Consider the following 22,861-nt stretch of genomic DNA (forward strand, 5'->3'; position numbering starts at 1 on the left):
TGTGTTAGAGGTGGTGGTGGTAGTGATGGAGGTGGTGGACGTGGTGGTACAGTAATGGTGATGGTGATGTGGTAACAGTGATGGTGCTTGTAGTAATGGTGGTCATAGGGGCCACGACAGTTACTTTGGCAGCAGCAACGAGCATGCATATAACGTACTGCGTGTCATGGATCATTTTACATATATTAACTCATCCAGTCCTCACGGGAGCACCATGAAGCAAATACCAGTATTATCCCCAATTTACAGGTGCAGGAAGTGATGAACAAGAGGTTTTTACCTTCTGCATAGGGCCACCTAGCCAGCAGGGATTGGAGCCTGGATGGTAAGCCAGGCATTTTGCCTCTAGATGCTGAGTTTTTAACCAGTAAGCTACAATGCCTCTAGGATTCAGAGTAAAATCAGATTTTCCAAACCTCTTAGGGAAGAAGGTAAGATCCAGCAGAAAGCTTTCTCCAAGGTGTCCCTGTGGCTTTTCATCCTCTTAGTTTCTCTCCGTATTTGAATTTGCTGCTTATCTAGCTTGGGGCACTGGAAAGATGTTCTTATTAATTTGTTGACAATGTCAATCCAGATTCTCCTTTTGAAGGATGAAGTTTTCTGTCTATTTTCTAGTTGATCGGTCGGCCAGTGATGGTTCCTTACTGGGCCTTGGGATTTCAGCTGTGTCGCTATGGATACCAGAATGACTCTGAGATTGCCAGCTTGTATGATGAGATGGTGGCTGCCCAGATTCCTTATGTACGTTCTCCATATGTGGTGTACTGGCTCTGGGATCTTATGGCCAACACTAGCTGTCTCTGTATGGGGATTAGCTTGACTTGGGGGGCAGGGGTTCTATAACTACACAATTTTAAAACATTTAGCCAAAAACATCATTGGTATCATAAAAATGAAAGGTTACTCAAACAGCAGTTTTGCTTAAAACAATAAAATGGCCCAAATTCAGCCATACCACCACATGTGTAGATATAACCTCAGTTCCAACACTCTGCTGGTACAGCACAGTCTTCCCTCAGCTTTGAGCTAAGCTTGTAGATAGGGATCTGGTTTCCTGATGAAATACATATGGAAACAAATTCTGTCCTTCACTTGAGGACAAGAGGGGTCCAATAATCAGAGAAATTGATCCCATGAACTTCTTACATTTTTAATTTTCTTCTATTTTCTTGTTGTTTACAATTGTTGCTATTAATGATAAGTATAGCATGCAATATTTTATTTTTAAGAAAGCTTGTCTGGTAACCCCCAGGATTGGATATTCTAAAGCAATTACAGGGGATTTTTTTTGTTAAAGTAGATTTGCCATCCATCCAGTTGTATTAGTACTGGGTAGGTTACATTATATTATTTTCTCTGAAAGTGAACCACTGATCCCAGGGCCAGCCTCCTGGAACAGGTAACCACAATCATTCATACCAGCCATTCACAAGGCACTTTCTCATCTGCCCTTTTCATTGATCCTCATAGTAGCCTTGATAGATATGCATTATCGTCTTTTTTTTTTTCTATTTTACAACTGAAAATTTGAAAATTTCCCAGAACATAATACCTGATACCTGGGATTAGAAAAAGTAAAAAACAACCATATGAAATCCACCATCAGTTAGTAGAGGCGTGTTCTCACCTGGAACCTGGCCTTTATAATGGGGAACCTCTCACTTTCCTTGTGTGCTTCCCTAGGACGTTCAGTACTCAGACATCGACTACATGGAGCGGCAGCTGGACTTCACCCTCAGCCCCAAGTTTGCAGGATTTCCAGCTCTGATCACTCGCATGAAGGCCGACGGGATGCGGGTCATCCTTATTCTGGTTGGTCCCTCTCTGAATGGGTGAAGTTCGTTGAGGACAGCGAATGGGCTTAGTGAGGGGGGAAGCTTCATATTGTGTTTCCCTCCATGTTATGAGCAGAGAAGTTGAGGTTCAGTGAGAAAGTGTATTTCCCAGAATGCACAGAAGCCCTACAGTTCAGGAGGAAGTTTGTGCCCTTCTGTTTGAAGAGTTCTCCTTTCTTCTGTCCTGAGATGTTCTCTGGCTTTGATCTTCTCACCTGATCTGAGCTTCGATTTCAGGACCCAGCCATTTCTGGGAACGAGACACAGCCCTATCCTGCATTCACCCGGGGTGTGGAGGATGATGTCTTCATCAAAGCTCCAAATGGTGGCGGCATTGTCTGGGGAAAGGTATGACCAGAGTGGTGATCCGCTAATCCCCAGCCTGGGGTTGGGTAACTGTTGGTGTGTTTGTGCATGTTGTTTCTGGGCCTTTTCCGTTTGGGTCCTGAGATCAGAAGGTCTCATTTTCTCAGTCAATATTTGTCAACACGATTGACATTTTTAGAGAATGTACATGTGTATGTGCATTATGGGATCTACTTTTCTCTAGAACAAAATCAAAGAATTACCATCCCTAGGACCTATGGTATATAATTTCTCAGGAAATACTATATAACATAAATTATTTAGTGCATTGCTTTTGAACAGTTTTCTCTCCACAGGTGTGGCCTGATTTCCCTAATGTCGTTGTAAACGGGTCTCTAGACTGGGAGAGTCAAGTGGAGGTAAAGGGCCCTTTGTGGATGTGGGTGAAGTCATGACTGCCAGGAGGGTGCAGCTGTACCCGGGATAGCGGACATCCCCATGCCATGGGTGGGGGTGTGGCCAGGAATACACTGAGGGATTTTGTCCTGTGTGCCCATCTGTGTGCCAGTCACTTTACATGTAATATTTTACTCCCCGTTGGGATGTAGGTATTATCATCCTCAGCATAAGTAGGATTCAATGAGCTTAAATTACTGGTCCATGGTTTTAGGTGACTGAGTGATGACTTCAAATCCAAGGCTGTCAGATTCCAAAAGCCCATGAAATTTCCACCTCCAAGAAATACTGTTTGCCTAGAAATAGTATATTTGTTGTTGTTCTTGTTTTTGAGTATCCCTTTTAAACATAGTCTCCAAACCCTGTCTTTAGCAGTGGGATCTTTTTCTCTGTAAATTTGTTTTCCATGGACAAGCTTCTCCATCTTCGCTCTTATACATCCCTTATCTTTCTTTGGGTTTCTCAATTGTGCTCTTACCTTCCAGTTCCCAACCTTGCGTTAAAACTTGCTTTCTCCAGGGTACAAGTGCTTACTTGTAATCGCTCTTAGATAGGGATTCAAGGCAGAGGACCTAGCTTCCTCTTCTCTCTGTTGCTTCTCAGAGGAAGCCACTTGAAGTTTATTGGTCCAGGCAGACCACATGGACCCAGGCATCTGCCAGGCCAGAGAAGGTCAGGGTCTCCTTGGCAGACAGACATTGATTCATTCATTTGTTTATTAATTAATTCATTAATTCATTCATTTATTCTTTTTTTTTTTTTTAGTGTTTTTCCCCTAGCACAACTGAAGTATAACTGACAAAATTGTATATTTATTTAAAGTGTACAGCGTGGTGATTTAATACATATATATCATGAAATGATTATCACAGTCTGGTTAATTAACACGTCCATCACCTCACATATTTATCATTTATCTATGTGGGGTGAGAATACTTAAGATCTACAGTCACAGCAATCTATAAGTGTATAATACAGTGTTTTTAACTATAGTCACCAGGCTATACATTAGATCCCCAGAACTTATTCATCTTAACAATGAAAGTTTATACCCTTTGACCAGTATCTGCTCATTTCCCCCACCCATTCCCCCCGGTAACCACCATGCTACTGTCTATTTCTATGAATTCAACTTTTTTTTTTTTTTTAGATTCCACATATAAGTGAGATCATATAGTATTTGTTTCTCTCTGTGTAACTTTTTCATTTAGCATAATATCCTCTAAGTTCATGTATGCTGTTGCAAATGGCAGGATTTCCTTCTTTCTCATGGCTAAATAATATTTCATCATATATATATATATATATATATATATATATATATATATGAATGCATACATATGCACACCACATCTTCTTTATAAATTCATCAATTGATGGATGCTTAGGTTATTTCCACATCTTGGCTCTTGTGAATAATGCTGCAATGAACATGACAGTACATATATATCTCTTTAAGGTACTGATTTCATTTTATTCAGGATACATATCCAGAAGTGGGATTGCTAGATCACATGGTAATTCTATTTTTAAGTTCTTGAGGAACTTCCATATTATTTTCCATAATGTCCATGCAAATTTATATTCCCAACAGTATGCAATGGTTCCCATGTCCTTGCCAACAGTTGTTATCTCTTGTCTTTTTGGTAAGAGCTATCTTAACAGGTATAAGATGATATCTCATTGTGGTTTTGATTTGCATTTCCCTGATGATTACTGATGTTGTGTACCTTTCCGTGTACCTGTTGGCCATTTGTATGATTTCTTTAGAAATATGCCTATTCAGGTCTTCTATCTAATTTTTAATCTGTGTATTTGTTTTTTTAATTTTTTTAAGTGTTTTTATTCATTTGTGAGAGAGCAAGAGATGGAGCATGAGGAGGGGAAAGGCAGAGAGAGAGGGAGACACAGAATCTGAAGCAGGCTCCAGGCTCTGAGTTGTCAGCACAGAGCCCAACGCGAGGCTCAAACTCGTGAACCAACCACGAGATCGTGACCTGAGCCAAAGTCAGGTGCTCAACTGACTGAGCCACCCAGGTGCCCCATAATCTGTTTATTTGTTTTGCTTTATGTTTTGCTATTGAGTTGTGTGAATTCCTTATATATTTTGGAAGTTAATTTCTTATCAGATATATGGTTTGCAAATATTTTCTCTTATTCCCTGGGTTGCCTTTTCCTTTTGTTGACTGTTTCCTCTGCTGTGCAGAAGTTTTTCAGTTCTATATAGTCCCACCTATTTTTTATTTTTGGTTTTGTTGCTGATGCACGTGGTGTCAGACCCCATCTCCCCACATCATTGCCGAGACCAACGTCGAGGAGCTTTCCCCCTGTTTTCTTCTGGAAGTTTTATGGTTTCAGGTCTTATATTTAAGTCTTTAAAAATTTTTTTTAAGGTTTTATTTATTTTTGAGAGAGAGAGAGAGAGCGAAAGAGAGTGCAAGCAGGGGAGAGGCAGAGAGGGAGACAGAATCTGAAGCAGGCTCAGCACAGAGCCTGACACAGGGCTCAAACTCATAAACTGCGAGATCATGACCTGAGCCAAAGTCGGACACTTAACAGACTGAGCCACTCAGGCGCCCCTATGTAAGTCTTTAAAACAGGTTGAAAATTTTTTGTGAGTAGTGCAAGATAAAGGTTTTGTTTCATTCATTTGCATGTGGACATCCAGTTTTCCTAACACTGTTTATTGAAGAGACTATTTTTTCCCATTGTGTGTTCTTAGCATGCTTGTCAAAGATTAACGGATGATATATGTATAGACTTCTTTCTGGGCTTTCTATTCTGTGTCATTGGTCTACGTATCTGTTTTTATACCAGTACCATGACTTTTAAATCGTTATACTAGGAAAGGGCCCGCTCTCAAAAACCTTACAATATAGTTAAGCTTTCGATCCACTCTCCAGGTTAAAATAAAGACAGATTTTAGGGGTGCCTGGGTGGCTCAGTTATTTAAGCATCTGACTTCACCTTAGGTCGTGATCTCAGAGTTTGTGGGTTGAGCCCCACATTGGGCTCTGTGCTGACAGCTCGGAGCCTTCTTTGGATTCTGTGTCTCCCTCTCTCTGTCCCCCTCCCCTGCTCACACTCTGTCTCTGTCTCATCTCTCTGTCTCTCTCTTTCCCTCAGAAATAAATAAAAAAAGACATAAAAATAATTTTAAAAAAAGACAAAAAGGAAGCTTTTATTATTTGAGGAAGACAAAGAGAAGGGGTGGCAGTGTTAAACTTCCCCTTTAGCTCCTCCTAAATTACTTGACACTGTAATTCTCAAGTGATTCTGCAACTGTAGTAAACAGTTGCCCACTAGTTAGAGATCTTTTCCCTCATCTCCTTTTTCCAGTGAGAATGAGACAGGAGAGCACCTGGATGTTTCTTTCCAGACTGTTGACTGTTTCAAGCTGTAGTCTCTCCCTGGCTCCTGTTTTGTCCGTCTATCTATCTATCTATCTATCTATCCATCCATCTATCTATTTAAATTCAGGTTAGTTATCATATATGTAGTATTGGTTTCAGGGGTAGAATTTGTGATTCCTTACAAACACCCAGTGCTCATCCAACAAGTGCCCTTCTTAATACCCATCACCCGTTTAGTCCATCCCCCCAACCACCTCCCCTCCAGCAACCCTCAGCTTACTCTCTGTGTTTCCTGCAAAAAGTGATCCTATGGCCAGGCGTGCTTAGGCAATGGCAGGACAGAAGTTGAAAGTTAACCATCTAACATGTGAGACAGTGACTGCTACCATTCATGTTGATACAAAGAGGAAGACAGTCCATGGATGCTTTCCAAATGCTAAGAAGGTGTCTAACTTATGCTAATGTCTCTTCTGTGCACTCATTATATTTCAAATAAGCCGAGAAGGTTATTTAGGCTCTGTTTGGATTATCTGTCACCATGTGGTACAGGGATGTGTATGAGTTATGCTCTCAAGAAGTGCCTTTAGGCTATCTAATATCATTTTGATGGACAAACCCACTATGTTTAATGTCTACAGCAATACCGAGCTTATGTGGCCTTCCCAGACTTTTTCCGTAATTCAACTGCCACATGGTGGAAGAGGGAGATGCGAGAACTATATACCAATCCACGGGATCCAGAGAAGAGCTTGAAGTTTGATGGCATATGGATTGTAAGTGTGTGGGTTTATGTCTGTGCCCATGTGGACAGGTGAGTTTCTGTCTTTGTGTGTCTAATCTTATGTGACCATGACCTTTAATTAAGAGGGATAATAATCATCCAAGAAAGACCTTGGACATATCTGATTGGAGCTCCTCCAGTAAAACACCAAGGTGATTACTAAGGAATTTCTTGGAATTGAGCCTTGCCTCATACCCTGAGGGAGGATTTTTTTTTTTTTTTTAAATCTTCTAGCCAGTTATTCTGGAGAGCTTAATTGATCATTCTAGTCAGTTCTCAGCTGGATTTGATGAGTCTCCCTGGGCTGGTATCTACAGGATTGCTGGAAGGTTAATGATTTGTTCACTGCTTCCTTGTCTCTGAGTTGATGGGATGTGATGATTTTAAAAAGTAAGATATATCTGTGTTTGACATTTCTAGGATATGAACGAGCCAGCGAGTTTTGTGAATGGAGCAGTGCCCCCAGGCTGCAGGGATGCCACTCTGAACCACCCTCCCTATATGCCATGTAAGAGCCCTCGGCCTCCTCTGTTGGCAGAGTCTGGGCTGCAAGGAGTGACCTCTGCAAGGGCCCGGCAGTCAGGGTTTATCCTGACTGTTCAGGGCACACCTTAATTGGTGTTGTGTTTTTTTGTTTGTTTTTTATTTATTTATTTATTTTTGAGAGAGAGAAAGAGAGACAGAGTGTAAGTGGGGGAGGGGCAGACAGAGAGGGAGACACAGAATCCAAAGCAGGCTCCAGGCTCTGAGCTGTCAACACAGAGCCCAGCACAGGTCTTGAACTCACGGACTGCGAGATTATGACCTGAGCCGAAGTCAGACACTTAACCAACTGAGCCACCCAGGCACCCATGGTGCTGTGGTTTTTAGGGGGCCAAAGATTAGCACACATCAAGCACTTTACCCAGTTGAGTGTGTGTACAAGTTACTGACCCTATTGGCTGAATTTCTCAAATTTGTTCGAAAAAACTTAACAGTGGTGATGTCCCCAAAGGATTCTAGAACTAAGTTTCTTAATTCTTCAGACTTGTGTGAATCCCTCCATGGGAGTTTGTTGTGCCACCAGTGGGGGGAAAGTAGCAGCTTCCCCTTATCGTGGAGTCTTTGGACTTTGGCGCTAACACTTGTGTTCATGTCTTGGCTCCAGAAATTAGATTCACTATGAATTGTATGACCTTCAACAGATTACTCGATGTTTCCAAATCTCAGCTGTTTGAATCGTAAAGGGAGATAGTGATATCTTTTTATAGAGTTATGATAAGAATTACCTGAAATGATTTACAAGAAAAAAGCTTAGACTACATCCTGTCACGTGGTCAGGTGTTTGGCAGCTTTGTCTTCTCCCCCTTGCCCCTGCTTGCTCCTGGAGAACTTTGCTCCTGTGAAAACACCCGTGGGCTCCATTGCAGCTCAGAACCATGCACATTCCCCTGCCCCTGGGGAGGAAGGAGGAGAGGGACCCACGTAGGGGTCAGATTAGTCTTAAGCTCCAGCGTCCAATCCCTTAAAGGGAGGTCAGGGGTAAAGAGGATTGAGCATGACATTTATATCACTAGCTCTTTCTCCTCAGATTTGGAGTCCAGGGATATGGGCCTTAGCAGCAAGACCCTGTGCATGGAGAGTCAGCAGATCCTGCCAGACGGCTCACGGGTGCGACACTATGACGTGCACAGCCTGTACGGATGGGCCCAGACCAGACCCACCTACGAGTGAGTGGCCCTCTCCCTTCTCTGGTCCACACGACCCGCAGGGCCAGCCAGTGGCTGATAGAGTTGCTCTGCTTTTCCTTTCACGCACCCTCTCAGGGTCAAGAAGATTTTAATTATGACTGGGTCACAATTCTTATTTATTAAGTGAACACGAGCATGGAGCCAGGCATTGTTAGAAGGACAGGTTTAAGCAAGACATGGTTCTGCCGGGGGGAGACTCGATAGTCCTCGTGCAGGAGGCACATACGGAGACCCAGGCAATGATCACACAGAGCAGCCGATGCCGTGATTAATTACAAGAGGTGAAGGGAACACAGAGGACTGGCTATCTCTTTCCTTTATTTCATAAGGGACTCATCTCTGTTGGGGTTGTTTATTCGTTTCTATTTCTGGTTGGAGAGCCAACTGATGGTCTCCTGAACTAGCACTATCCCATTTTGTGAGCTCAGTCAATGAATAAGAAGAATTATTCTAAAGAAGCCTTCTAAAGGAATTCACCTTCTTCCTCCCCAAATATCAAACCTTAGTACTTAGTAAATACGTAGTTATTTGTTACTACTTGTTATTTTTAAGGTTACTTGTTATTTTTAGGTGATGCAGTAAGTTTACTATAAAGTTCTTTGTAAAACACTATGTAAAGGCACAACTTATTCTTCTCTCTATCATCTGGGGTCAGTCAGTGAGGATGCCATTATGGCTCAGATGTCTGTATTTCTTCCAGTAATGCAGGAGACATTTCGTCACCATGCCTCACGCTCAGAAACCCCAGGAGGAGAAGCTCTGTGGCCTTTCCTCCCCTAATCTCCCCTATATCACCCCCTTGCTCCCCTCCATCCAGAGCTGTGCAGGAGGTGACGGGACAGAGAGGGATCGTCATCACCCGCTCCACATTCCCCTCTTCTGGCCGCTGGGGAGGTCACTGGCTGGGAGACAACACAGCTGCCTGGGACCAGCTGAAGAAGTCTATCATTGGTGTGTGGGCTTATCCCAAGGGGCTTCTGCTGGTGGGAAAGGGGGTTAGGAATCTTGGTAAAGGATTCTTGAGTGGGGAGAAAAAGGCAGATCACGAGTACTGCCTCTGACACAGCTGTGGTCTCATTGCAGGCATGTTGGAGTTCAGCCTCTTTGGCATATCTTATGTAAGTGTCTTTAGGGTCACTTCTAATCCACAAGCAGGTTGTCACATCTTTCAGAAATCACCAACAGGCTTGTTTTATTCTACCTTGCTTCAGACAGGAGCAGATATTTGTGGATTCTTTCAAGATGCTGAATATGAGATGTGTGCTCGCTGGATGCAACTGGGGGCCTTTTACCCCTTCTCGAGGAACCACAACACCATTGGGACCAGGGTATGATGCTAGCTCATAGCTCAAAAGTTTTATATCACTAGGAATACGGCCTCCAAATCTGAGCTACAATTAATGCATTCTGTATTCTCCGTGACATCTTCAAAACCATTAAACCCTTATCTTTCTTGCTTGTTTTATTTGATACACTTAAGTGTTGTGAAATGACTACCACAGCAGGATTAGTTAATACCTCCATCACCTCACATAATTACCATTTCTTTTTTGTGGTGAGAACATTTAGTATTTGCTCTTTTGGCAACTTTCAAGTATATGATATAGTATTGTTAGCTATAGTCACCATGCTGTGCATTAGATTACCAGGATATATGCATCTTGTATCTGGAAGTTTGTATCCTTTGACTGACACATCTCCATTTCTCCCATCCTCCAGCCCCTTGATAACCACTGTTCTTCTCTTTAATAGATGTGAGGTGATACTTCATTGTGGTTTTGATGTGCATTTCCCCGATGACACATGATGTTGAACAGCTTCTCATGTATCTGTTGGCCATCTGTATGTCTTCTTTGGAAACTGGAAACCGATAATAGGAGGAAAACTGGAAAACCCACAAATATGTGAAAATTAAACAACCAATGGGTCAAAGATGAAATTGAAAGAAAAATTTTAAAATATCTTGAAACAGATGAAAATGGAAGCATAACATATCAAAACCTGCAGGAGGCAGTGAATGCATTTCTAAGTGAATGCATTTCACCTACATTAGAAAAGAAGAAGCCGAATCTCAAATAAACAACCTGACTTTATACCTCAAGGAACTAGCAAAAGAACTAAGTCCAGAGTTACCAAAAGATCAGAAGAGGAATAAGTGAAGCAGAGCCCAGAAAAACAACAGAAAAGATCAACCAAACTAAGAGCTGGTTCTTTGAATAGATAAACAAAATGACTTGCTAAGGAAAATAGACAAAAGCCTCAAATAAATAAAATTATAAATGATAAAGGAGACATTAGGACTGATACTACAGAAATACAAAGGATCACAGGAGACTACAATTATAAACCAACAAATTGGACAACCTAGAAGAAATGAATAAGTTCCTATGAACATACAGCTTACCAAGACTGAATCATGAGGAAACAGAAAAGCTAAACAGATAAATAATGAATAGGAGATTGAATTAGTAATAAAAAAATCATCCCTCCCGCCCCAAGGAAGCTCAGGACCATATGTTTTCCCTGGTGAATTGTATTGAAAATTTAAAGAAGAATCAACGCCAGGACCTCCTCAAACACTTCCAAAACATTGAAGAGGAGGGAGCACTCCCAAGCTCATTTTATAAGACCAGCATTACCCTGACACGAAGGCCAGATAAGAACCCTACAAGAAAACTATAGGTCGATATCCCTCATGAATATAGATCCAAAAATTTGCAACAAAATACTAGCACACCAACACATTGGAAGAATCATACACCATGATCAAGTGGGATTTAACCATGGGATGTGAAGATGATTCAACATACACAAATAAATAAATGTAATACATCATATTAATAGAATGGAAGATAAAATTCATATGATCATCTCAATACATGCAGAAAAAAATTTTTTTGACAAAATATAACCTCCTTCCATGATGAAAGCTCTCAACAAATTGGGTGTAGAAGGAATGTACCTCAACATTATAAAGCCATGTGTGACAAGCCCACACCTAATATTATGCTTAATGGTAGAAGCTTGAAAGCTTTTTCTCTAAGATCAGGAATAAGACGTGTGCCCACTCTCACTAGTCCTATTTAACACAGTACTGGGAAGTCCTAGTCAGAACAGTCAGGCAAGAAAAAGAAATGCAAAATATTTAAATCAGGAAGGAAGTAAAATTGTCTCTGTTTACAGTTTATATGATTTTATAGTAGAAAAACCTAAAGGTATCATTGAAAAACTATTAGAATGAACCAATTCAGTAAAGTTGCAGAATGCAAAATCAACATACGGAAATCAGTTGTGTTTCTATCCATGAACAGCAAATATCTAAAAAAGAAATAAAGCAATCCCATTCACAGTAGCATCAAAACTCAATAAAATGCTTAGGAATAAATTTAACCAGGGAGGTGAAAGATCTAGACATTGAAAACTCTAAGACATTCCTGAAAGGAGTTGAAGAATACACAAATAAATGGAAAGATATTCCATGTTCATGGATTAGAATTAACATTATCAGTGTCCATACTACCCAAAACCATTTATAGATTCAATGCAATGTCAAAATCCCAATAGCACTTTTCACAGAAATAGAAAAAACAATTCTAAAGTTCACATGGAATTACAAACAACCCCAAATAGCTAAAACAATCCTGAGAATGAAGAACAAAGCTGAAGGTATCACGTGTCCTGGTTTCAAACTATATCACAAAGCTATTGTAACCAAACAGTATGCTATTGACATAAAAATAGATAAATGGAATAGAATCAAACATACAGAAATAAACCTTGCACTTTACTATGGTTTGACAAGAGAGGCAAGAATACTCAGTGGAGAAAAGACAGTCTCTTCAATAAATGCTGTTGGGAAAACTGGATAATGACATTCAAAAGAATGAAACTGGACCCCTATCTTATACCACTCACAAAAATTAACTCAAAATGTAGTAGTAATTTAAATGTATGACCCAAAACAGTAAAACTTCTAAAAGAAAACATAGGGAAAAGCTACTTGACATTGTCCTTGGCAATGATTTCTTTGGACATGACACTGGGAGCACAGACAACAGCAATAAAAATAAGTAAGTAGAACTATATCAAACTCAAAAGCTTCTGCACAGCAAAAGAAATAATCAAAAACTGAAAAGGCAGCCTATGAAATGGGAGAAAACATTTGTTGTTTTTTGATTTTTAAAAAATGTTTTATTTTAATTTTGAGAGAGAGTGAGTGGGCAAGGGGAAAAGAGAGAGGGAGACATAGAATCGGAAGCAGGGTCCAGACTCTGAGCTGTCAGCACAGGGCTCAAACCCATGAACTGTGGGATCATGACCTGAAGCAAAGTCAGACACTTAACTGACTGAGCCACCGAGGCACCCCAAATATTTGTAAACCATCTATCTGAAAAGGAATTAATATCCAAAATATGTAAGGCACTCATTCAAATCAGTAGCAAAAAGCCACAAACAACGTGATTTAAAAATGGGTAAAGGACCCACACAGACATTTTTCCAAGAAGACATACAAATGGCTAACAGGTACTTGGAAAGAGCGTCATGTTTTAGTGAACCAGATTCCTCAGTGTTCTTTACGTTATTTTGTTTTGTTTGGTTAGGCTGTGTTGTACCAAATATATACCCAAAAAATTTCATCAGCTGTATTGGGAAAGCGTCAGTGACTTCTTTAAGTATATTAAGAATATTCTTTGCCTCAAAAAAAAGTCTAAAAAAAAAGAATATTCTCAGTCTCATCTGTAATCAATTTTGGTTTAGCTATATATGATCTTCATTTGTAATAAGCGTTCAGGGACTTCTTTAGGTCCCCAGGTTCCCTTAGTGAGCTCTAAACATTCTTCTTTTCTCCTTTAGAGGCAAGACCCTGTGTCCTGGGATGCAACCTTTGTGAATATCTCCAGAAGTGTCCTGAAGACCAGATATACCCTGTTGCCATATCTCTACACCCTGATGCACATGGCCCACACGGAGGGCAGCACTGTCGTCCGGCCTCTTCTCCATGAGTGAGTGTCAGATGGAATCCCAATGACTAACGAATAATATCATTCTATGTAGTGGCTCCTGAAGAAAAAATTTCCTCCAAATTAAGTTAAAGACAGTTGCCCTTTGCCATAAGCTTTCTGGGACAGACCATACATTATAATTCCTTTTAGCACAGTGTCAGTCATGCACTAGGTCCTTGACAAAAGGCTACTGAATGAAAAAAATTCAAAGTGATACAGTACAACACAGAATAATTTCTTTCTAAGTTGGGCCTATGAAAAGCTACCTATCTTTTGTAGCCACTCAGGTCACAAGACAAGGCCAGATGTGAGGGCTGAAGATGTGAGGGCTGAAGGCCATTCTTGCATTTAAAATATGCCATGGTTAAGAAACATGGAGGTATTGATAGGTGAGAACATGTCTCAGTTCATCCATTTCTGGGGTTTGAAGAACATGATAGACAGAAAGTAAGTATACAGCTGGTTAAGGGAGACATAGGGAAAGAGTAAAGGAAGACGAAGAACGCAGCTGGATTTCTGACTTGGGTCTGAACTTGAGGAGTTTTCTTCAGGGTCTTGGCCTGAAGCCCTGTTGGGTTCCTGATTGTGGTACCTTGGTTTCTCTTTCCAGGTTCGTGTCAGACCGGGTGACCTGGGATGTGGACCGTCAGTTTCTGCTGGGCCCAGCCTTCCTGGTCAGCCCTGTCCTGGAGGCTGTGAGTACGGAGGCGTCTGATGACTAGAGAATTACAGCTCTGAGACCCAGTGACTAGAGGCAACAAAAGAGGACTGGTCTGCTGGGGCTCCTGAGATGTGGTCTCTTACTCCATTAAAACAAATTTTGCAGGATTGTTTGTACCACGTGCATAACCTTGTTGCCAGCTAGCCCTTCGCTTCCTTCTGTAAGACATCCTCAGGAAGCAAAAGCCGTATTTCACTTTTTCTATCGATGTATGTAGGCTTCTGGTTAAAATACCAGCCAATTGCATTCCCCCCCAAACTTACTGCACTGATCAGAATCCCTGAAGTACTGGTACCATAAAATCTACAAAAATTTTTTTCTGCCCAAGACCCAACCTCAGTTTATCTCTTCAGAGAGAATATGGGGTGACTGTATAAGCAGATGACTTTTCCCCACAGTCCTGATCCCAAAGGGCTTTATGGAAACTGCCAGTCTGAGGCAGGCAAATCTCCCATTTGGGAAGAAGGGCGGGAAGAAAGGTTTCCCCAACATTGCTGGTCTTTAAAAAGATGAGCACGTTGGTCCAAGGCCACCACTATTGTTTTGACCCTTTTACTGTACAAATTGGTACCTTGCCCAAGCCTTGTTTGTGCTTAATTTTAGAATGCCCGAAACGTCACTGCATATTTCCCCAGAGCCCGCTGGTATGATTACTACACGGTAAGTTTTTCTGATGATTTATACAATTTGGGGAAAATGGTAGAGTGCACAGGCTTTAGAATCTGATAGCCCACTGGTCGAAATCTGGCGCTATAACTCATTTGATGTATGATCTTGGACAAGTCACTTTTAACCTTGTAGCCTCAATTTTTTTTCACCTCCAAATTGGATAAGAGCAGTCTCCTCACAGAATTGCTATAAAATAATTTATTTTGTGAGTGTTCTTTATGTGTGAGTTTTTATCTTCCTCTAGACCACAATGGAGTGTACAATGAAGACACTAGAAGACACTTGAAATTGTTCTGTAAACTGTAGTTTTTGTTCATATCATCCCTTACGGGACTGTAAGTTCATATGTATAGGGGCCTTTCCTCTCTGTCTTTTTATTAAATGTCTCCGTCTATAGCACAGATGCTCAAGGAGTTGTTAAATATAATCTCCCGAGGTAAGCATAGTCTTAGGCAGTGTGTAAAATGCACGTGGAGGTACGGGACCCAACCGTTGTGTGTGGAAGCAACACAAGTGCATTCAGAAATGCAAGATGAACACGTCATTCTCTGTCCTAGAACATCTGCAGGCTAGTCTGAGCCCAGGAGACTCAGCTGGGAAAATGGGGCCTCTCAAAGCAACCTCAGGGCCGTTTACTCCCATGGGGACACAAGTCAGGCTTCGATTCTCAAGGAAAATCAAAAGAGGCATTTCCTCTCCTTGTAACCGGGCCTACCTTCTGACTTTTCTGCAGAGAGCAAAGCAGAGGGCTCGAAATACAGCAAAAGGGGACCGGCAGGAGGGCAAGAGGCGGAACATACTCTGGTTCTTTCAGTCAGTGGCTTTGCAGTGGGATTAGGTGAAAACTGTACAAGGACAGTGGAAGTCCTCCTCCTCCTCTCTGTTTCATGGAGCCCCGAGTCCTGACACTCACCCCACCACACACACATTTTTTTTTTCTGGGCTGGATCTGTCCTCTGGATGGCCCTACATTAGGACTCTGCTATGTGCTTCCCAACCAGGGCTTTCTAGGAGGGAACAGCCAACTGTTTTTAAGTGACCTAGCCCTTGTCCTGAATTTGCATGTTGACTGCCCCATTCACTGACAGTCCGTGATTCTGGGTACAGTGAGGTTCCCTGGTGCAGCAAGTGAGGTGCCTGGGCATGAAGTTTAAAAAGGTACTCCTTCTTAAGGCTGAGCTGGCATTTGCATGACCCTGACAGTGAGCACTGCCTTAAATCGTGCACCCTAGGCACCTCGCTTATTTCATTCTAGTCCCAGCCTGGCCCAGGAGCAAGCCACCCTGCTGAGCTCCAGGTATCAGAATACTGGAACAGTTTCCCCACGGAGTTCACCACCTAACCTGGAGCTGATATTTGTGTGTCTTGAACAGTAGTGCTTATGTACATAATCGTATGTACTATATGAAAGAAACTGATGTGTGAGAGCTAACAGAGGACGGTGTCCTGGGATTGTTGATTTTATACGTGGCTTTTAAATAAAAGAGCTTTGGTTGAGGAAAGAAAGGGAAAAAAAAAACCACTTATGAAGCCACAGATTGATGGGGCAAGCCATTTGGAAAAAAAAGTAAGTTTTGATGTTAAATTCAGATGAAGATTCCATGGTTGGGATTAATGGAGAAATGTCTTCTTAGTTAATCTGCACACATTTCGGTGACTACTTTTGTAAGAGAGCAGAGGTTGCCAAACTACCACCCACAGCCAAATCAGATTCATACCTGTTTTTATAAATCATTTTGTTAGAACACAGTCATGAACATTTGTTCACTTATTGTCCACAATAACTGTGCTCACAATACAACAGCAGAGTCCAGTGGTTTCACCGGAGACCTTCTGGCCTGTAAAGCCTAAAACACTTACTATCTGGTCCTTCATAGACAAAGTTTGCTGATTCCAGTTCTAGAGGACATACGTACACTATGAGACCTAGTCTACCATCTGATCGTTTCCTTTCCTGTGAAAAGGAACAAATTAATTATTCAGTATAAGGAGCAGTGTGGAATGTTAAAACATGGCATCAGAATTTAGAAGAAGAGGTGTAGATGTACTGGTTAAAGAATGAAAGTCCCCTGGGGGAATCTAAGATTGAAAAGGTACTTTGAAAGATATATAAGGTGCCAAAAATACATTAGGAAAGTAGAAACACCTCTACTGGTAAAAAGCCAAACACTGGAGAAGGTCAAGCACTGGAAAATGGAAAGTGAAATTCACCATTCTCCCTATCTTCCAACCCTTGGCCCCCCTTCTAAAGCTAACCCCCATTAACAATCTGTTATATATCTTTGCTGATAAAAATTTGTACATAGACTAACATTGCGTATTCTCTTTGTATTTACACAAGTAGTGTCTTACTGTACATGCTGTTCGGCTCCTTGATTAGTTCACTGAATAATATTTTTTAAAGATCTTTGTATATCAAAGGACTTTGAACTTGAACTCTTTGAATGTGAAGCTCTCCCCACCCCACCTCCTTTTTTAAGCAACTTTATTATATTCCACTTATGGAATCATTTAGCAAACCCCTTGTGTTCTTGTTTTCTTTTTCTAAATAATGGTGCAAGGCTGCAGGAAACACCATTGTATCTGTATCTCTAAGTTTTTGTCAGTAGGATTTCTGGGATTTAAAAATTTGACAGATATTGGCAGATTGCTTTCCAGAAAGGTTTTATCAGCACCCAGTCCCACTGACAGTTTACTGAAGTGCCAGGTAAAGATACTTAATATTTTAAAAGATGAAGAGGAAGGATGTTTTTACAGATGCTAGCAAAAGCATGGAAGAGGCTTGCACTTGGCAAATAAGAATGGGGACTCGGGGAGCCTGGGTGGCTCAGTCGGTTCAGCATCAGACTCTTGATCTGGGCTCAGGTCATGATCTCACAGTTTGTGAGTTTGAGCCCTGCGTCGCACTCTGAGCTGATGGCGCGGAGCCTGCTTAGGATTCTGTCTCTCCTCTCTGCCCCTCCCCTGCTTGTGCTCTCTTTCTCTCTCTCAAAATGAATAAATAAACTTAAAAGAAATTTAAAAAAAAAAGAATGGAGATTCAGGTCCCCCACTTGGAGCAGATGATTCAAGCACATCCTATTTCTGAACTAGGCTCCTTTGTTGTCACACAGGTTATTGTATGCTTAAATGAGGCAGGAGTTCAAGTGTAATTCATGCGATTCCAGTTTCTGGAGTTAGCCTAAGGCTCCGTCTCTTTCATTCAACAGAACTCTTCGTTAGCCTGAATTTCCATCTTGTCTATCCAAGGGTTCCATCTTACCTACCCTAGCATGGGCTCCACCCGGTAGTCATCTGAATTTCCAGATGGAGAAGATGGTTAATACAAGAATCCTCAAAGTAAACTGGCAACTTTCAGAAACAATTTACATTCCTACCAGCACTTAATGAGAGTGTTCATCTCCCTACATCTTTGTTGGGTTTGACTATTAGGTGTTTGTTTTTTTTTTAATCTTCATATTCATCTTTGTATCATTCTTGGAGGCAATGTGGTTCCTAATGCTCATCATTGATTTGATTTGTGATTATCCTTGACAGGCTATTTATATTTCTGGGACCACTACTATTCTTTTACCAGTTTCTTATTAAGATATTTAAACTATTCACACTGATTTGAAAAGATCTTTAGATATTTAAGTCAATAACACTTTGCCATATTCATTGGAAATATTTTTCCACTTTGTCATTTGCTTTTTAATTGTTTCTAACTTTAGATAGAAATTTTAACGTTTACATCATCAAATTAATGTTTTAAGTCACTGGAAAGAATTTATCAATAAAGGTCAGGATATAACTTTTTTCCCTTCCAAATTGCCAAATTTACCAATATTTTTGCTTTGCTAGACTCATGTTGTCATGCACTGCTCTTTTTTTTTTTACACATCTCCAAATATGTATCCTCTTTAATGCTAATGAGATTATACACAGAGATATAATGAACATATCGATTTGCGTTTACACATTACATTTTTAGAGTTTATCTAAGATTTCCCTTTACTATCTTTGATATGTTCATTTATGAATTGTTTATTCTGTCAGTCCTGAGCATTTTTAAGGACTGCATATTTAGACTACAGTTTGGTATGTGTTAGACTAACACGCCATCCTTTTTCAGAAATGTTTTTGATTGCTATTTTTATATATTTTGCCAGATAACACTAAAACAATTTTATCAATCCAGAAAATAGAAATAAACTTGCACTACATGATATGATACGTGATATCATACGTATCATCATACATATTATATAGTATATTAATATTTTATATATGGGAAGAAATGAAAAAGTTACAGATTTATTCCTAGAGTGTATATATTGTTACCAAAAAAACATGTCCAAGAATATTTCATAGCATTATTTGTAAACTAGCAAACAACTGGAAATAAACCAAATGATTAATAGTAAAGTAGATAAATAGATTATATTCTATTTTTAAAAGGAATAATATAGGTCAGTATAAGTAATGAACTATTGCCACACAAGTGAAAATGATGAATATCACAAACATAAGATTGAGCACAAAGAGCCAGATACAGGAAAGTTAAAGCATGTATGAAATATAAGTTCAAAAACAGGCAAAAGTGACAGAAATCAGAGTAGTAGTTGCCTTTGGTGTGGTGATTATGAGAGGGAATGAGAAAGCCTCTGGGGTGCTGGTATATTCACTTCTTGATCTAGTTGGTGGCTTAAGGGGTGTATTCACTGGTAAAATTGTACTGAGTTATATACTTATGTTATTTCAAAGCTTAATGAGAAAATTTATATCCTCAGAGAGATAAGAAGATATACTGAAAACAAGAAAGCATGCTATAAGAAAAGGCATACTAACACCTTGGAAATTAGAGGCATGATGCAGAAATTTTAAATTTTGTTTAAAAACAAATTATAATAGCACCTACCCAGAAAATAGGACAAAAAAGCAAAGAGAAGAAAAGCAGGAGAGAAAACATAAGGAAGTCCCACTTAGCTTATAACTACCACTTTTTGCACGATTTTTTTGTTCTGTCCAATGGAACTTGGGAATTAGCAAATGCCTTGAATGAAAGACGGGTGAAGAATGTAAGACTCCTGGGGGGCCTGGGGACATCAGTCAGTTAAGCATCTGACTTTGGCTCAGGTCATTATCTCCTAGGTTATGATCTCATGGTTTCTAACTTTGAGCCCCACATCAGGCTCTCTGTTGTCAGCACAAAGTCCGTTTCAGATCCTCTGCCTCCCTCTCTCTCTGCTCCTCCCCTGCTTTCCCTCTCTCTCTCTCTCAAAAAATAAATAAACATTTTTTTTTAATATGAGACTCTTATCTTGGGGGATGGTTCCCATTTCTCCAGGAACATGACTCCTATCATAGCGGCCTTGGTAGCTATGAATTCCCGTCCCTGCACTGTCCCATCTGTGTTCATCTGACTAGCAGAAGCAACAGGCACCCCTTACTGCTTGGCCTTTAGGCCTGGCTTGTTTTGTGAAGTGGCAGGTGCCTTGAGGCAGGAAAGGTTGATGTGCTTCAGTAAGACTGGGCCTTCATCTGCACTGACTCTTAGGTTCTCCAAATAAGCTACAAAAACCGGCACTTTCCATCTCCTTCTAGAGTTCTTTCCTTGCCTCAGGCATGCCTATGTGATTGAGCATGCCGTGAGGTGCCTTCTATCCATTCCCCCTCCTTTCTGTCATACTGGACACTGCAGTTTGTAGACTTGATTCAGGAGAGTGGGAGGCATGGGACTATTCTGCCTTGTCTTTTTGATTACCTGGTCACCTATTTTTATGAAGCTTAAGACCAGGCAGTGTGTACGAATTAAAGTTTTTATCTACTTGTGGCCATTTTCTTTGTTGACAGCGTAGAACATATGTTGGGTTTTTAAAACCGTGCTTCTCCAGCATAATCAATGACTATGCAGTTGATGTAGATTCCCCTGTGCAAAGGCATTTGGGTTGTCTGTTCTTATTTTAACAGGGCTGCTTTTAAATTTTATCTTACAGCCGTTATCTTAATGGATATTTAAACAGGAATTCCTTACACTAGCCAGGTCAGAAGCCATCTACAGGAAAGTAGACAAGCTGGTGACACACTGGGTCTTAGAAATGTAATCATGAGATTAAAATCACATCATATTTACGTCATGTGTGGTAGAAGGGAAATACCGTGGAGAGAAGTAAAGAATTTGGTAGGGAGATAACTTGGACAGCTTTACGTATGTCGAGTTTCACTTGACGGTGGGATAATCGATGGAGGAAATGTCCAGTGTTCATAAGATATCAGAGTGAAATGTCGTTAGAGATCATATAATCGAATTTTCTCACGTTATCAGTGAGAAACCTAAAGAAGCCCAGAGACGTGGGGCTGGAATTTTATTTATTTATTTATTTTTTATTAAAAAAAATTTTTTTTTCAACGTTTATTTATTTTTGGGACAGAGAGAGACAGAGCATGAACGGGGGAGGGGCAGAGAGAGAGGGAGACACAGAATCGGAAACAGGCTCCAGGCTCTGAGCCATCAGCCCAGAGCCCGACGCGGGGCTCGAACTCACGGACCGCGAGATCGTGACCTGGCTGAAGTCGGACGCTCAACCGACTGCGCCACCCAGGCGCCCCCAGGAATTTTATTAAATCCTGTGGACTTTGGAGTCCTGAGGCAGGCCCGTGAAGCAGAGTCCGCCCCAGGGAGCATGGCACCTGTCACCGTGCGTCCTCTTGACCACCTACCCCTACAGTTCCTACAGGCTGAATATGTCCAAAATGAACATAGGGGACCAGATGGAGGAGTGTTATGGTAGCTTTGCTCCTTACCTTTAAAATAGCAGTTATCAAATGGGGGTGTTTTGTCATGGGGACATTTGGCAATGTCTGGAGACCTTTAGATTGTCACGTGTGGTGGTGGGGCAGGGGGCATCTAGTGGATAGTCAGAGGTAAGCGTCTGAAAAGCATAGGACAGCCCCCACAGCAAAGAATTATCTGGCCCCAAATGTCCACAGTGCTGGAGCTGGGAAGCCCTGCCTGAGGTGGAAGAAATGTGGAAGGCTGGCTTCTTAGAAACTGAGCCTGGCTCAGAGTAAGAGAGCCCTGCCACACAGGAGGCAGGATGAAAACGTTAAACATAAAGGAAGTTGTAGCGAGTTAAAGATAAGGATTTGTAAAGTGAGTCAGCTCCATTTAGTACTATCTGTCAAGTAGGAGTCAAGGTGTCAGTTAAGTTGGTGGGGTGGGGAGTGGAGGCAGTGAAAGGAGACAGAGCGGGGACAAAGTGAAAGGGAAGGTCTAGAAATGCCATTGCAAGGTGTGTGTCGGGAGCCAACCAGAAATAAGTAGGAGGATTGCTCAGCCGCCCCTGGCAGTGCTCTCTGGCACAGAAACAGGATGTGGGGGACATAGGCAGAGATCCACGCTAGGATCTCTTGTCCTAAGTACAGTAGAAACCCTGAAAGACATGGGGTCCTGCGGCGATGTTGTAGCAGCCGTGCAAGAGTCCACGCAGTAGCTGAGTGAATGTCAAAAAGTGTAATAGCAGCTGTGTGCTGAAGGGTCACGGACAGACAGCAAGTTCGGGAAAGCGGGCAAGACGTCTGGTAAATGCATCGTTCAGGGAGATCTGTTCACTCCCTCATCCTGTCTTACCTTCCTCTGGCCCTCAGGGTGTGGACATCAAAGCAAGGGGAGAATGGAAGGCCTTGCTGGCCCCTCTTGACCACATTAATCTACACGTCCGTGGGGGCTTCATCCTGCCCTGGCAACAGCCTGCACAGAACACCCACTTAAGGTAAATGACACGACAAGATTTCTCCTTTACCGCCAGTCAGCTCAGATCTGGGTGAAGCCTGACAATTTGTATGTAATCAGTGCCTGATTCACGCTAGTTTTAGAAGACTTTCTGGATCTTTTTTTTTTTTCAATGTTTTTTTATTTATTTTTGGGACAGAGAGAGACAGAGCATGAACGGGGGAGGGGCAGAGAGAGAGGGAGACACAGAATCGGAAACAGGCTCCAGGCTCCGAGCCATCAGCCCAGAGCCC

The 22,861-nt window shown here is 41.3% G+C and overlaps 1 protein-coding gene across 10 annotated transcripts in view; it reads left to right on the plus strand.

The window, feature by feature from the left end:
* The window catches only part of MGAM (maltase-glucoamylase), a 230,085-nt gene that overhangs the window by 201,618 nt on the left and 5,606 nt on the right, over positions 1 to 22,861 (plus strand). For all 10 annotated transcript variants that reach the window (XM_045052868.1, XM_045052869.1, XM_045052867.1 and 7 more), the window contains 14 exons: positions 616 to 741; positions 1,684 to 1,812; positions 2,073 to 2,183; positions 2,498 to 2,560; positions 6,589 to 6,723; positions 7,152 to 7,239; positions 8,302 to 8,440; positions 9,279 to 9,412; positions 9,545 to 9,579; positions 9,673 to 9,789; positions 13,316 to 13,464; positions 14,075 to 14,159; positions 14,789 to 14,845; positions 22,484 to 22,608. In XM_045052868.1, coding sequence (XP_044908803.1) covers positions 616 to 741; positions 1,684 to 1,812; positions 2,073 to 2,183; positions 2,498 to 2,560; positions 6,589 to 6,723; positions 7,152 to 7,239; positions 8,302 to 8,440; positions 9,279 to 9,412; positions 9,545 to 9,579; positions 9,673 to 9,789; positions 13,316 to 13,464; positions 14,075 to 14,159; positions 14,789 to 14,845; positions 22,484 to 22,608 — 1,493 coding nt within the window. The remainder of the gene's footprint in view (positions 1 to 615; positions 742 to 1,683; positions 1,813 to 2,072; positions 2,184 to 2,497; positions 2,561 to 6,588; positions 6,724 to 7,151; positions 7,240 to 8,301; positions 8,441 to 9,278; positions 9,413 to 9,544; positions 9,580 to 9,672; positions 9,790 to 13,315; positions 13,465 to 14,074; positions 14,160 to 14,788; positions 14,846 to 22,483; positions 22,609 to 22,861) is intronic.

The sequence above is a fragment of the Felis catus genome, chromosome A2, assembly GCF_018350175.1.
Source record: "Felis catus isolate Fca126 chromosome A2, F.catus_Fca126_mat1.0, whole genome shotgun sequence".
NCBI lineage: Eukaryota > Metazoa > Chordata > Mammalia > Carnivora > Felidae > Felis > Felis catus.